The sequence below is a fragment of the Cyprinodon tularosa genome, unplaced genomic scaffold, assembly GCF_016077235.1.
Source record: "Cyprinodon tularosa strain WSP-4 unplaced genomic scaffold, ASM1607723v1 ctg781, whole genome shotgun sequence".
NCBI classification, from domain to species: domain Eukaryota; kingdom Metazoa; phylum Chordata; class Actinopteri; order Cyprinodontiformes; family Cyprinodontidae; genus Cyprinodon; species Cyprinodon tularosa.
The window spans coordinates 277,158-291,431 of NW_024039542.1; the positions used below are offsets into that span (position 1 = coordinate 277,158).

Consider the following 14,274-nt stretch of genomic DNA (forward strand, 5'->3'; position numbering starts at 1 on the left):
ATAGATTAACATTTCCTAAAGATATAGATTAACATTTCCCAAAGATATAGATTAACATTTCCTAAAGATATAGATTAACATTTCCCAAAGATATAGATTAACATTTCCTAAAGATATAGATTAACATTTCCTAAAGATATAGATTAACATTTCCCAAAGATATAGATTAACATTTCCCAAAGATATAGATTAAAACTTCCCAAAGATATAGATTAACATTTCCTAAAGATATAGATTCTGTAAAAAAGAGCCAAACCTGCTAAAGTATATCTATAATACGGGAGTAAAGGGATAAAAACTAACACCTGATTGATGCAGCAGCAGGCGGATCGTCCTGAAGACGTCGTGATGCTGAAGCGGTTTGATAATGAGTTTAACTTTGTGGTTTAGAGGCCAAACTTTTCAGCATCTCTCAAACTAAATGTTTTATAAGAGCATCGATCTTTTTTATTATTAAACCCAATCTGCAGCAATGGATTCTGTTGTTTCGAGGCAGCGGAGAATCTAAGCAGCACATTATGTGGAGTTTACGGCAGCCTGGGATGGACAAACCTTTTCCTTCATCCATGCCAAAGTGGCGTCAGCCGGTCGGCCCTGATCCAACCGCAGAGAGGCCGCCTCGGCTCCACCGCCGTATTGATCCCGCAGCTTCTTCTTTGCAGTCTTCAATAAAGTGCGTAGCCTTAAACACAGATTTACTAAATAAATATGCAAAGAACAAAGTTCATAAATGACATAAAAATCTTTTTATAAACAGCACAGTGATGGATGGTTCTAGTGGATCCTGTTGGGGTCTAAGCAGCAGGCTGGACTCACGGAGAAGAGACCAAAGGTCACCTGTACATTTCTTTCTGAAGCTCCATGTTCCTCTTCATCTCCTGATCGAGGCGCGTGTCGGCCGCCTTCTTCTGCTCGGCCATTTTCTTCGCTTTCTTCTTTTCCATCTCCATCTAGAGTTAACATCTCAGTGAGTCAAAAGCTGATGGATTCATCGTCCATATTTTCAGTGTAAACACCTGAGAGGTGAGCTCTCCCTTTTCCTTTTCCAGCTCGGCCAGACGCAGGCCTAACTTAGAGCGGCTCTTTAGCTCCTCCTCCCACAGCGTCTGGGAATCCTGAGCGCTGTGAGATAACCTGCTTTGTTTTTGGACCTATGGACAATAAAACACAAAAAAACTGCTGGTTAAAGTTAAAATCATCTCATCATAAGCAGTTTTTAATGATTTGGCATATAGACTACAGATATTTTTTCCCCTCCACTTCTGTCCTACAGAAACTTCTTTGTTTTACAACATTGAACAAATAAAATGGCATCATGAGGAGAAAATAAGAAACTTGCCTCTTTGTTCAGCTGCTCCTCTAAGGTCATTTTGCTGCTTTGGAGATTAGTTACCATGTCTTCCAGACGGCCTCGCACCTAGAGAAAAGAACCCAACTTAAACGTTTCTGCTGCTGTTAAAAACAACTAAACATGTATGGTTTGATTGGCTGAGAGCAAACTAAAGGTCATAACATGCATTAGTAAAGTCACCACTGAAAGAAAGACCACAGATTGAGAGGAAAGAGGATCTCCATCACCAAGATATTCATTATTCCAGCTCTGCCTGATGAAACTAAAGCGACTTTTCTTTTTCCTCTTAATGATCAAATGGATTTACTTTAAACTAGTTAAAAATAAAAAAGGATAAAAGGAACCAGTGAAGCAAGAAGAACCGAGCCACACAGAGAAGCGACATTACAATACTGACCCCTCCTCCAGCTGAGCTGTCAGCTAGCTGGGAAAAGATCGCACAGCCTTCAATTTAACATCAGCTTCAATAAAGAAACTCACATCTGACTGAAGTGCAGAGCAGAGACTTTTTTCTACTTTTTAGCTTGAAGTAGGAGCATAAAGACTCAGAAGGAAAATGATTGGTCACCATAGCAGCTTCCTGAGCTCCTTTCTGAAGAACCTCAATCTTATTGGCCTGTTGCTTTGCAGCAGCTTCCAGTCGGGCGTTCTCGATCTCCAGCCTGGAGGACATTAGATCATCATCAGAGCCGAACACTGACCTCACAGAACAACGGAGGCTCCCTGGATTAGTTAACGTTCAAAAAACAAGCTGATCATAGCATCTAATCAAAGGTTTCTGGTGAAACATGCAGAATTAACCAGAATCCTAAAGAATAAAATGTGACGGAGATCCAACCAACTCCAACACCCAGAGAAACGTTTTCTATGCTTAACCTGATTCACTCAAAGCTTGAGTTTGTTCGTACCGTTGCACGGCGCCCTCCAGCTGTTTGACGGTCAGCTCGGCAGCAGCGGCGGCAGACAGCGCCTCCTGGAGTTTCTGAGCTGCACTGCTAAGTTCCTTCTCCCTGTCCCCCAGACTGCTCTTCAGGCTGTTGATCCGTCGCTCTGCCTGAACGTACTGATCCTCGCTTTCATCAAGCTGAGCAAGAGTCAAAAGAAAATGGCGTTTCTGCAGTGTGTACGCTCAGCTAAAATGGTTCAAAGGTTGTGTTCAAACTGGTGTCATTCTGCTCCTTAATCAGTGACTGTTTTTAATTGATCTCGTTCTGCAGGTACCTTTCCTCTGAGTCGGTCGTTGTCTTTGAGGAGCCGAGCTTTCTCCTCCTCCAGGTCGTTGCGATAGCGTGTGTTGACCTCCAGGGAGGCTTCGCTCATTGACAGCTTCTTCAGAGAGTCGGCTAGCTCCTGTTGCAGCTGCCTCATGCTGGTCTATGCAGACGAACAGCAGAGCAGGAAGGATTCAGGTAAACAGAACAAGAAACCCTGGAGAACTTGTTGCTACGGTCTTACCTCTCGTTCATTTTTTTCTTCCTCTAACTTATAAATCTGATCACGAAGATCTGCAGCCTTGGCAGCCAGCTCCTTGTTTCTGTCCTCCACCATCTGAACCCTCCCCTCGCCATCAGAGCGCAGCTTGGACAGGATGTCCGTGAAGCGCTCCTGGGCGTCTGTGACGGCACGCTCCTTTGCAGACCCCTTGTTGTTGGCCTCCTCTAGTTGTTGCCGTAGCAGCATGGCCTCGCTCTGGGCTTGGGCTAGCCGTTCTTGCGTTGCTTCATGGCGCGCCGCTGCACGGCTGACCTGCTCCCTCTCTGCATGCAGAGCGTTTTCTAGTTCCTTGGTGCGAGTCGCCGCCTGCTCCTTCTCTCTCTGCAGGACGTCCAGCAGCAGACCTTTCTCCGTTAGCTGCAGAGTGACCCGATGCACCTCGTTCTCCATGCTGTTTGCACGAGCTTCAGCTTTGGCCAGCTTCTGTGACAGGCTGCTTACTGCCTCACGCTGGGAGGCTAATTCACCTTTAAAACAGTTAACAAACAGGCGGTCAAATAAAAGAAGGACAGCCTGCTTTAGGAGGAGAAACAGATCAAGTCAGACGCTGTTATAGAGACTAGAAGCCAGTGATGCAGCTTCCCTCCACAACAGGTGGCGGCTGCAGATCTACCTGATGATGGAGATGCTTTCATCACGACCCTAACCCTGAAGATGGAGATGCTTTCATCACGACCCTAACCCTGAAGATGGAGATGCTTTCATCACGACCCTAACCCTGAAGATGGAGATGCTTTCATCACGACCCTAACCCTGAAGATGGAGATGCTTTCATCACGACCCTAACCCTGAAGATGGAGATGCTTTCATCACGACCCTAACCCTGAAGATGGAGATGCTTTCATCACGACCCTAACCCTGAAGATGGAGATGCTTTCATCACGACCCTAACCCTGAAGATGGAGATGCTTTCATCACGACCCTAACCCTGAAGATGGAGATGCTTTCATCACGACCCTAACCCTGAAGATGGAGATGCTTTCATCACGACCCTAACCCTGATGATGGAGATGCTTTCATCACGACCCTAACCCTGAAGATGGAGATGCTTTCATCACGACCCTAACCCTGAAGATCGAGATGCTTTCAACACGACCCTAACCCTGAAGATGGAGATGCTTTCATCACGACCCTAACCCTGATGATGGAGATGCTTTCATCACGACCCTAACCCTGAAGATGGAGATGCTTTCATCACGACCCTAACCCTGAAGATGGAGATGCTTTCATCACGACCCTAACCCTGAAGATGGAGATGCTTTCATCACGACCCTAACCCTGAAGATGGAGATGCTTTCATCACGACCCTAACCCTGAAGATGGAGATGCTTTCATCACGACCCTAACCCTGAAGATGGAGATGCTTTCATCACGACCCTAACCCTGAAGATGGAGATGCTTTCATCACGACCCTAACCCTGAAGATGGAGATGCTTTCATCACGACCCTAACCCTGAAGATGGAGATGCTTTCATCACGACCCTAACCCTGAAGATGGAGATGCTTTCATCACGACCCTAACCCTGAAGATGGAGATGCTTTCATCACGACCCTAACCCTGATGATGGAGATGCTTTCATCACGACCCTAACCCTGAAGATGCTTTCATCACGACCCTAACCCTGAAGATGGAGATGCTTTCATCACGACCCTAACCCTGATGATGGAGATGCTTTCATCACGACCCTAAACCCTGATGATGGAGATGCTTTCATCACGACCCTAACCCTGAAGATGCTTTCATCACGACCCTAACCCTGAAGATGGAGATGCTTTCATCACGACCCTAACCCTGAAGATGGAGATGCTTTCATCACGACCCTAACCCTGAAGATGGAGATGCTTTCATCACGACCCTAACCCTGAAGATGGAGATGCTTTCATCACGACCCTAACCCTGAAGATGGAGATGCTTTCATCACGACCCTAACCCTGAGAATGGAGATGCTTTCATCACGACCCTAACCCTGAAGATGGAGATGCTTTCATCACGACCCTAACCCTGATGATGGAGATGCTTTCATCACGACCCTAACCCTGAAGATGCTTTCATCACGACCCTAACCCTGAAGATGGAGATGCTTTCATCACGACCCTAACCCTGATGATGGAGATGCTTTCATCACGACCCTAACCCTGAAGATGGAGATGCTTTCATCACGACCCTAACCCTGAAGATGGAGATGCTTTCATCACGACCCTAACCCTGAAGATGGAGATGCTTTCATCACGACCCTAACCCTGAAGATGGAGATGCTTTCATCACGACCCTAACCCTGAAGATGGAGATGCTTTCATCACGACCCTAACCCTGAAGATGGAGATGCTTTCATCACGACCCTAACCCTGAAGATGGAGATGCTTTCATCACGACCCTAACCCTGAAGATGGAGATGCTTTCATCACGACCCTAACCCTGAAGATGGAGATGCTTTCATCACGACCCTAACCCTGATGATGGAGATGCTTTCATCACGACCCTAACCCTGAAGATGCTTTCATCACGACCCTAACCCTGAAGATGCTTTCATCACGACCCTAACCCTGAAGATGGAGATGCTTTCATCACGACCCTAACCCTGAAGATGGAGATGCTTTCATCACGACCCTAACCCTGAAGATGGAGATGCTTTCATCACGACCCTAACCCTGAAGATGGAGATGCTTTCATCACGACCCTAACCCTGAAGATGGAGATGCTTTCATCACGACCCTAACCCTGAAGATGGAGATGCTTTCATCACGACCCTAACCCTGAAGATGGAGATGCTTTCATCACGACCCTAACCCTGAAGATGGAGATGCTTTCATCACGACCCTAACCCTGATGATGGAGATGCTTTCATCACGACCCTAACCCTGATGATGGAGATGCTTTCATCACGACCCTAACCCTGAAGATGCTTTCATCACGACCCTAACCCTGAAGATGGAGATGCTTTCATCACGACCCTAACCCTGAAGATGGAGATGCTTTCATCACGACCCTAACCCTGAAGATGGAGATGCTTTCATCACGACCCTAACCCTGAAGATGCTTTCATCACGACCCTAACCCTGAAGATGCTTTCATCACGACCCTAACCCTGAAGATGGAGATGCTTTCATCACGACCCTAACCCTGAAGATGGAGATGCTTTCATCACGACCCTAACCCTGAAGATGGAGATGCTTTCATCACGACCCTAACCCTGAAGATGGAGATGCTTTCATCACGACCCTAACCCTGAAGATGCTTTCATCACGACCCTAACCCTGAAGATGGAGATGCTTTCATCACGACCCTAACCCTGAAGATGGAGATGCTTTCATCACGACCCTAACCCTGAAGATGGAGATGCTTTCATCACGACCCTAACCCTGAAGATGCTTTCATCACGACCCTAACCCTGAAGATGGAGATGCTTTCATCACGACCCTAACCCTGAAGATGGAGATGCTTTCATCACGACCCTAACCCTGAAGATGGAGATGCTTTCATCACGACCCTAACCCTGAAGATGGAGATGCTTTCATCACGACCCTAACCCCAGGAGGATGATTTCTAAACCTTCTGAAATTAATATTTGCTCCTGATCACATTAGAGTAGATTAGATCAGGTGGTTAGAAAAACCTGCTTCCTCAGAAAAAGTTAAACTAACAATGAAACGTTTCTATAGATGGATGAATGGATGGGTGGATGAAAGGATGGATGGATGGATGAATGGATGGATGGATGAAAGGATGGATGAATGGATGGATGGATGAATGGATGGATGGATGAAAGGATGGATGAATGATGGATGGATGAATGGATGGATGGATGAATGATGGATGAATGGATGAAAGGATGAATGGATGGATGGATGAATGATGGATGGGTGAATGGATGGATGGATGAAAGGATGGATGGATGGATGAAAGGATGGATGAATGGGTGGATGAACGGATGGATGGGTGGATGAAAGGATGGGTGAATGGACTGGTGGATGGATGGATGAAAGGATGGATGAATGGATGGATGGATGAAAGGATGGATGGGTGGATGAAAGGATGGATGAATGGATGGATGGGTGGATGGGTGGATGGATGGATGAAAGGATGGATGAATGGATGGATGGGTGGATGATGGGTGGATGGATGGATGAAAGGATGGATGAATGGATGGATGGGTGGATGGATGGATGAAAGGATGGATGAAAGGATGGATGATGGATGGATGGATGGATGGGTGAATGGATGGATGGGTGGATGGATGAATGGATGGATGGGTGGATGGATGAATGGATGATGGATGGATGGATGATGGGTGAATGGATGGATGGGTGAATGGATGGATGGATGAAAGGATGGATGGATGGATGGATGGGTGGATGAAAGGATGGATGGATGGATGATGGATGGTTGGATGATGGATGGATGAATGGATGGATGAAAGGATGGATGATGGGTGGATGAAAGGATGGATGGATGGATGAAAGGATGGGTGGATGAATGGATGGATGGATGGGTGGATGGATGAAAGGATGGATGAATGGATGGATGAAATAATGAATGAATGGATGGATGAAAGGATGGATGGATGGATGGATGAAAGGATGGGTGGATGGATGGATGGGTGGATGGATGGATGAAAGGATGGGTGGATGAATGGATGGGTGGATGAATGGATGAAAGGATGGATGGATGGGTGGATGGATGGATGAAAGGATGGGTGGATGAATGGATGGATGGATGAAAGGATGGATGGTGGATGAATGGATGGATGAAAGGATGAATGAATGGATGGATGAAAGGATGGATGGATGAATGGATGAATAAATGGAGGTTTTTGCCCAGGAAGTCGCTGCTCACCATTGAGTCGGTCTCTGATTCTCTGGTGTTCTTCTCTCTCCCAGATCAAAGTTTTCTCAGAGTCTGAATGAGCCGCCAGACGGAGCTCCGCCTCCTTCACGGCCCCGGCCAGGCGGCTGCGCGTCGACTCCACCTCTGCCTCCAGCGTCTCACGGGCCTGCCGTTCGTTTTCCAGTCGGCTCGCCGTTTTTGCCAGCTCTGCCTTGAGGGCGGCCAGCTGGTTGTGGCAGGTGAAGACGGTCTGGGCTACGCTGTCGTTGCTGATTTTGAGGTCTCGCCGAGCGTCTTCTAGCTGCTCTTTCAGCGTCTCGTTCTCCTCCAGCAGATGGCTCTCTTTAAGCTCGCCGTTCGCCTGCGATCGTTCAAGATCGGTCCTCAGCATGGACAGCTGCTCCTGCAGCGAAGCCGTCTGCTGGAGAAGCTCTCGTTCTCTGTCACTGGCTTCTGTGAGCTGAGACAAAGCCTGCAGAGAAAAACACCACCTACTGGTCATCTGGAGTTTACGACCAGCCAGAGACTGGATCAAAAGGTCGCTGGCATCACCTCACTGCTGCTGCTGATGATTCTCTTGTTCTCCACCTCCATCTCTTGCTGCTTTCTGAGATGACTGTTGAGCAGGTTTTCCTGCAGGGCCCGTGTGCTGCGTTCCTGAGCCAGCAGCCTCTGCGTCTCGGCGTGCTCCTCTTCCAGCTGTTAGGATTCATAGATGCACATTTAATAGACAGAAGCTTTTGTTAGCAGCAGAAAAAGGCAGGAGGAGGAGAACGCGCCTGTTTGGCGTTGCTGATCAGCGTTCTCATATCCAGCTCCACGTTTCTTAGTGTCAGCTCCACTTTCTGCTTCTCCTGAACCTCCATCTGATGCTGCTCCTCCAACCTCCGCAGCTTGTCCCTGGTAGCGTTGTACATCATGGTGGCATTATGACGGTTTTCCTGCTCTTGCTTCAGTTGAAATCTTCATCAAATGAAACCAAGAAGAATCCTGTTAGCAAACCTGAGTCCAGAGGAGATTATTTTCTAAATATTTGAAAATGAGAAACGTTTTCTTACTTCAGGTTTGTGACTTGGGTCTGCAGTTCTAACTGGTTGCGCTCCAGCAGAGATTTTGCATCTTTAACCTCCTCCAGGGAGCCCTTTAGCGCCTCCCTTTCCATTTCCAGGTGGCTAACCTTCTCTTCCAGATACCCATGGCGGCTTTTCACTTTTTCGATGGCGCGTTCATACTCATGGAAAATGTTCTGCAGCTTTGTGATACTGGTTGAGTCTGAGGAATGAAACAAAGTCAGATCCAACTTCCACATCCTAAAAGATTTTATAATACCAATAAATCAGCGTTCATATAACACGTTCAAACTGAATTATCTGCTTTTATGTTGCATATAAAAGAAGAATGACCCTAAATGATTCCTTAGACGTTGCAGAAGCTCATTACCAAAAGTGGATGAAGTCAGCCTCTGCATGAGGAGGGAGGCGTGACGGTAGCCTGAGGTGGGCGAGTCCATGTCATCTGTGGCTGTGTCCGAGGACTCGGTCAGCTCATCTAAATCATCTGCTGTGTCTATGTCTTCAGGCTTCTGCATCTTAAAAAGAAAAAGTGACCTAAAAATAATCCTATATCAGGTTGAAAGAAGCGGTTAATCCAGTAACTGTTACTGTACCTTCCTTTTCTGCTGCCTTCTAGTCAACAACCTGAGCAAAGAGGAGAAAGAAAGGTCACTTTGATGGCGGATCAGCATGATTGTTGGTAGAATGCAGTCTGCAGGAACGGTTACAAATATCATCATCGATAACGTTAACGCTGGAGGACATCCCTGCTCCTCAGAGGGAACGCCTATTTAACGTGTGTGAAAAATGTGGATTTTTGTTATTCAGAGTTCGGATCATTGTCCTGCTGCATTATGGGTAAGTTTAGGGTCACGCAGAGATGTTACGGCATTCTCCTTCAACATGACCTTCATCAGTTATTGAATATTTTTCTGTTTCTGCCTGAGGAGGCACAACTACTCATGAAGTCAAACAAGCGATGGACCTAAAATATTTACGCTTAGCAAAAGCAGCAGGAACAGAAGAAGGGGGGGGGGCAAACTGTGACAGCAAAATAAATTAAAGGTTTTATGACTTCAAACAAAGACCCACGTCTTTGCTTTGTGTTCAGATTAGCAACACCACATGGGTCAGTGGAATATTGCATATTTACCTTTTTTCATCGTCCGACACGTCACTTAAAGGACTCTCCTCAAACACAGAGAAGGGATCTTCATGTTTGCAGGTCTGAGGGGCCCCGCTGGACGGGGGCCCTGGGGCCTGCAGCTCCATCTGGAATCTTCCTGCTACACCTGGCTTCTCTTTCCTCTTGCTGCTCTGCTGGACTGCAGCTCTGTCGATGCGAAGGAGAGTAATAAACCCGATAGTCAGTGAGCTGCCCGTCTAACTGAGAGAAAAAAAAAGCAACCTAAGCAGACAAAAGTATTAGCACCCCCGGCAAACACTGGTTGAAAAACATTGTTTAAGTAAATGTTGAGAACATTTTGTTTTGATAAATCTCTTGCTTGTTGAACTATTTCATCGTTGACCTGTTGCTCGTTTTGGATCCTATCATGCTGAGAAGCTCCTTAACATCCCATTAATAGCGTTCTTGAACAACTACTGAACCACTTCACCAATTAAAACACGCTGATGTTTTAACTCTGTGGGTTTCTGTCCCTGGGAGCTTCTGGGAAATACTGCTGCGTCCAATTTCTGCCATTTACAGCTGCACACCTCTGCCTGTAATGAAACCTGCTGTAAATGTGCCCACAGAAGCAGATGGGGGAGGGGGGTGCACTTTAACAACTTTCCATGAGAACAGAGAAAGCAACCCTCAACATCATTCCTCCGCCGCCTTGCTTTTGAGGAGCTTTTCTGCTCACCACTCGCTGCTTTCGTCCAAAACTTTCCGAAGCAAACAGATTGTTTTACTTTAGTGATGGTGGAACATAAAGGACAAGATGAGCGACATTAAGCCATCTGCTCACTGATGGTGGGAAAAATATGTTGGTCAGCCTGGAGACCAGTAAGGTAAAAACATTCAGAGAGAGGAGCTGAATGAATAAATTAATGAATGATTTGCTTTTAAGCTTTTTTTTTTTTTAAACCAGTGCAAAGACATGTGGGAGGAGTTTATTTTTCAGCTTCATATATCCTTTTTGGGAATAATCATTTAATCCTACGGTCTCCATAAACAAATGTCTCACTGCCATCTTGAATCACTATTTATTCTGGAAACAAAAGCACAGAACTAAGATTCGTACCTTTTTGAAGGAAAAAGCTGCTCCTGATCACATTCTTCAGCTCGATCCATCCGGCTTCCTGCGCAGGTCTCAGGTTTTCCCCCCGTTTCACTGCTATCCCAGGAGGCTAACGGCTTTCCCTCCTCTAGTTTAGCTGCTGGTTTGCTGATGATCTGAAGAATGAGAAAATATATAATACTTGAGGAATAACCATCCGGCTGAGAAAGGCTGAGGCCTGACTTCAACCTGCATTTTGGATCTTTGCACTTTGTCATCCATAATTCAGTAATGCCGCTTCCACTGGAGACCCAACACCTGAAAGCTACTGAGTTTATTCTACAAGAGTGGATCTAGTATTTTAAATTCTATTCTGGATTTAACAGGAAGCCAATGAAGAGAAGCCAGGATAGGCGAGATATGATCTCTCTTTTTCATTTTCATCAGGACTCTGGCTGCAGCATTTTGGATCAGCTGAAGGCTTTTAACTACAGTTTGTGGACTTCCTGATAGTAAAGAATTACAATAGTCCAGCCTTGAAGTAACAAATGCATGGACTAGTTTCTCAGCATCACCCCTGGACAGGAGATTGCTCATTTTTGCAATATTCCTCAGATGAAAGAAGGAAATTCTAGAAACCTCTTTGATCTGGGATTTAAATGACAGGTCCTGATCAAAAATAACACCAAGATTTTTTACTTTATTATCTCAGCTCGAGGTTTGTAGACTGTGCTGGAAAACATTTTCCCTTTTCTGGAGGGTTCACTGAATGCTAAACTAAATGCACTGAACTTTATCAATCACATGAAAACACAAAGGTTTGTATTTGGTAAAGAAAATGTGAACAGCTCAAGAGGTGAAACGTTTTGCAAAGTGAACTAAATTCTCACTGCTGAACTAAGAAGCACAAAAAATAAACCAAGAGGTTAGAAAACTGTGGAACAAGTTCAATTAAACGCTTCCTGGCATCAACTCAATGGTTTTACTAAATAACATTTTATCTGAGCCATCTCGTGTTAAAGCACATCTAAAAGCTTCCCCAGGATGCAAGAAGAAAACTAAACTAAAAGAAACGCATCATCTCATTTCATGCATCAAAGAAAATTATTATTCATGCAACCTTCACTCACGTTTTACACAAACATGCAAAGTACATGTATGACACATGAATATAGAACAAAATCACAGAAGCTAGTCTGGGATTAGAGTATAGTAGCATATTTTTAGAGTTTGTATTGATTCAGGTTTTTACATTTAATTTGATTTTAAATTTAATCTAATGTACTAACAGTTTTTGAAATGTGTTTTAAATGGTGTAAAAACAGATTAGTTTTAGAGCAAAAGGAGTTTTTATTCGGTCTAAAACTCAAACTGCTAATCAGATTAAGGGTCCTGCCGCCCCTCTGACCCAATGGCTGATCAGCCGTACGTCTCCACAGTTAATATAGTGAAGCTCCGTTTTTATTTAGCCTGAGAAACTGTAGATTTATTAATTCATTTGACATTTTTTGCCAATAAATTCAAAGCAAATCTAGAAAAGGATGAAAAGTTGGTCTTGGTTGATCAAACCAATGTTTAACTATGTTTAGCCACTAATAGACGTCTTTATGAGGACAGTTTTTTAACTTTGAACTGAAAATCTTTTAATTTGTTTAGAAGTAAAGGAATAGGCCTTTCCCTTTTATTTCTGCAGGAAAACCATCATAGTGAAATGAATATAATCAGGACTATTTTTCCCTTACAGCTGTTGGACTTCAAATACCACAATTATCTGGTTGGGTGGAGTTTAACACCAAAGCATAACGTAGAAGTTTAATGACATTATGTAATGGGAAGTTAGTTAGTCCTCAGCAAGCTTCTTTATCTCTTTATAAAAGAGGCTGGAAAGGAAAGTCCGTCTCCTTGACGACAGAAAGAGAGCGTTAGAAAGAACAGCTTTCAATGAGGTGCTAAACGGAAAAGATGCTAAAAACTCACTAAAGGTCTAATTCATCCAGATCAAAGGTTTTCAAAACTAGATTGTCAGAATGGGAGTAAATTAAAATCAGATAGTAGTGATCTTTAGCCTGATGGGATCTATGTAGTCGCAACCTCATTCCATCCATCATCCACAAGCTGAGACTTGTACCATCTCATCCACTGACTGTTAGCTGACTGGTTGGACTGGGAAGAGCTCAGTGTGTTGAAGGGAAAGTAGTATGAATGATGAAACACGAGACAAGGAATAATTAACATGGAACAACAAGGAAACGGGCCTGAACTGAAACAGAGATGCATTCAGGTATCTAAGAAAAGAGAGAATGATGAAGTTCAGAAGCATCAGTGAAAGAGGCAGCAATCATAGGTGGCCTCTTGGCCTTTGCTCTGAGCACCATTCCCAGGATTCCTACCTCAGAGGTAAACTTTGCCACGTCCTCTTCATCGTGTCCTTCTCTGTTGGAGACGTCTAGATGTAGAGGCGGCTCAGACCCTGAAGGTGAAATGCTCCTCCCAGCTTCATGAAGTTGGGTTTTGGTTTTATCCCTTTGGTTTAAATGCTCTTCCCTTTCCTGGGCAGCGCTGAGCTGTGATGAAGAGGCGCCTGGAACATCAGCTGTGATTAGAGCGGACTTATGATCCCGAACTGCCTGATCACAGTCCTGCCACCGTTCCTCACACATGGAGTGATCAGGGGGCCCTAAAGCGGACCCCTCCTGTCTGGTAAGCAGAACAGTAGATGTCGCTCTAGCTGCAGGTCCAACAGTGACTTCTTCATCCACTTCTTCACTGGAATCATCATCTGCAGAGCTGGATGCAGGGCTAGCCTTTTCTGACAGACTCCCTGAGTTCAACATTTCTCCAAACTTCTCTTTTAATTCCCCAGCGACACTCTTAAAGGAGGATTTGACCTCCTTTTTCTCCAACTCCACCCAGAGGTTCTCGTAGCGCTTCTCCCAGGGTTTATCTCCACCAGACTTTTCTTTAAGGCCATCATCGTCCTGTTCTTCAGTGTCAGAGCCTGCGGGGCCTAAGTTTTGCAAACTGAAGTCGCATCCACCTTCTGCACCCTTGTTGTCCTTTGATGTTATGAGCAGGCAAAAGAAACGACAAAAATACAAGAAATTATAATATTGATAATAATATTCAAAACATGGGGGGGACATACATTCAGAACTATTAGTTATATGTGAGATGCGTTTAACATCTAGAATATAAAGATCTTTTCACGTGTAGAATAAACTAAAGCGGTGCTTTCTGTCATGGATTTAAGGAGCATTTTTAGTTCCAGATGTTTTACAGGAGTCCAGGAAGAATTTGGTTTGTGATGTTTATTAGAAGTCTAAATGTTAA

General features: G+C 44.9%; 1 protein-coding gene across 1 annotated transcript in view; it reads right to left on the reverse strand.

The window, feature by feature from the left end:
• The window catches only part of LOC119773752, a 48,732-nt gene that overhangs the window by 5,654 nt on the left and 28,804 nt on the right, over positions 1-14,274 (reverse strand). Inside the window, exons 23-40 of the mRNA XM_038270879.1 lie at positions 13,335-14,000; positions 10,969-11,120; positions 9,876-10,055; positions 9,337-9,367; positions 9,111-9,258; positions 8,729-8,942; positions 8,450-8,633; positions 8,223-8,369; positions 7,680-8,142; positions 2,807-3,312; positions 2,573-2,725; positions 2,260-2,435; positions 1,920-2,013; positions 1,749-1,775; positions 1,340-1,417; positions 1,017-1,151; positions 838-950; positions 553-682 (exon numbers count right to left, since the gene is read on the reverse strand). Of these exons, the coding sequence (XP_038126807.1) occupies positions 553-682; positions 838-950; positions 1,017-1,151; positions 1,340-1,417; positions 1,749-1,775; positions 1,920-2,013; positions 2,260-2,435; positions 2,573-2,725; positions 2,807-3,312; positions 7,680-8,142; positions 8,223-8,369; positions 8,450-8,633; positions 8,729-8,942; positions 9,111-9,258; positions 9,337-9,367; positions 9,876-10,055; positions 10,969-11,120; positions 13,335-14,000 (3,597 nt within the window). The remainder of the gene's footprint in view (positions 1-552; positions 683-837; positions 951-1,016; positions 1,152-1,339; positions 1,418-1,748; positions 1,776-1,919; positions 2,014-2,259; positions 2,436-2,572; positions 2,726-2,806; positions 3,313-7,679; positions 8,143-8,222; positions 8,370-8,449; positions 8,634-8,728; positions 8,943-9,110; positions 9,259-9,336; positions 9,368-9,875; positions 10,056-10,968; positions 11,121-13,334; positions 14,001-14,274) is intronic.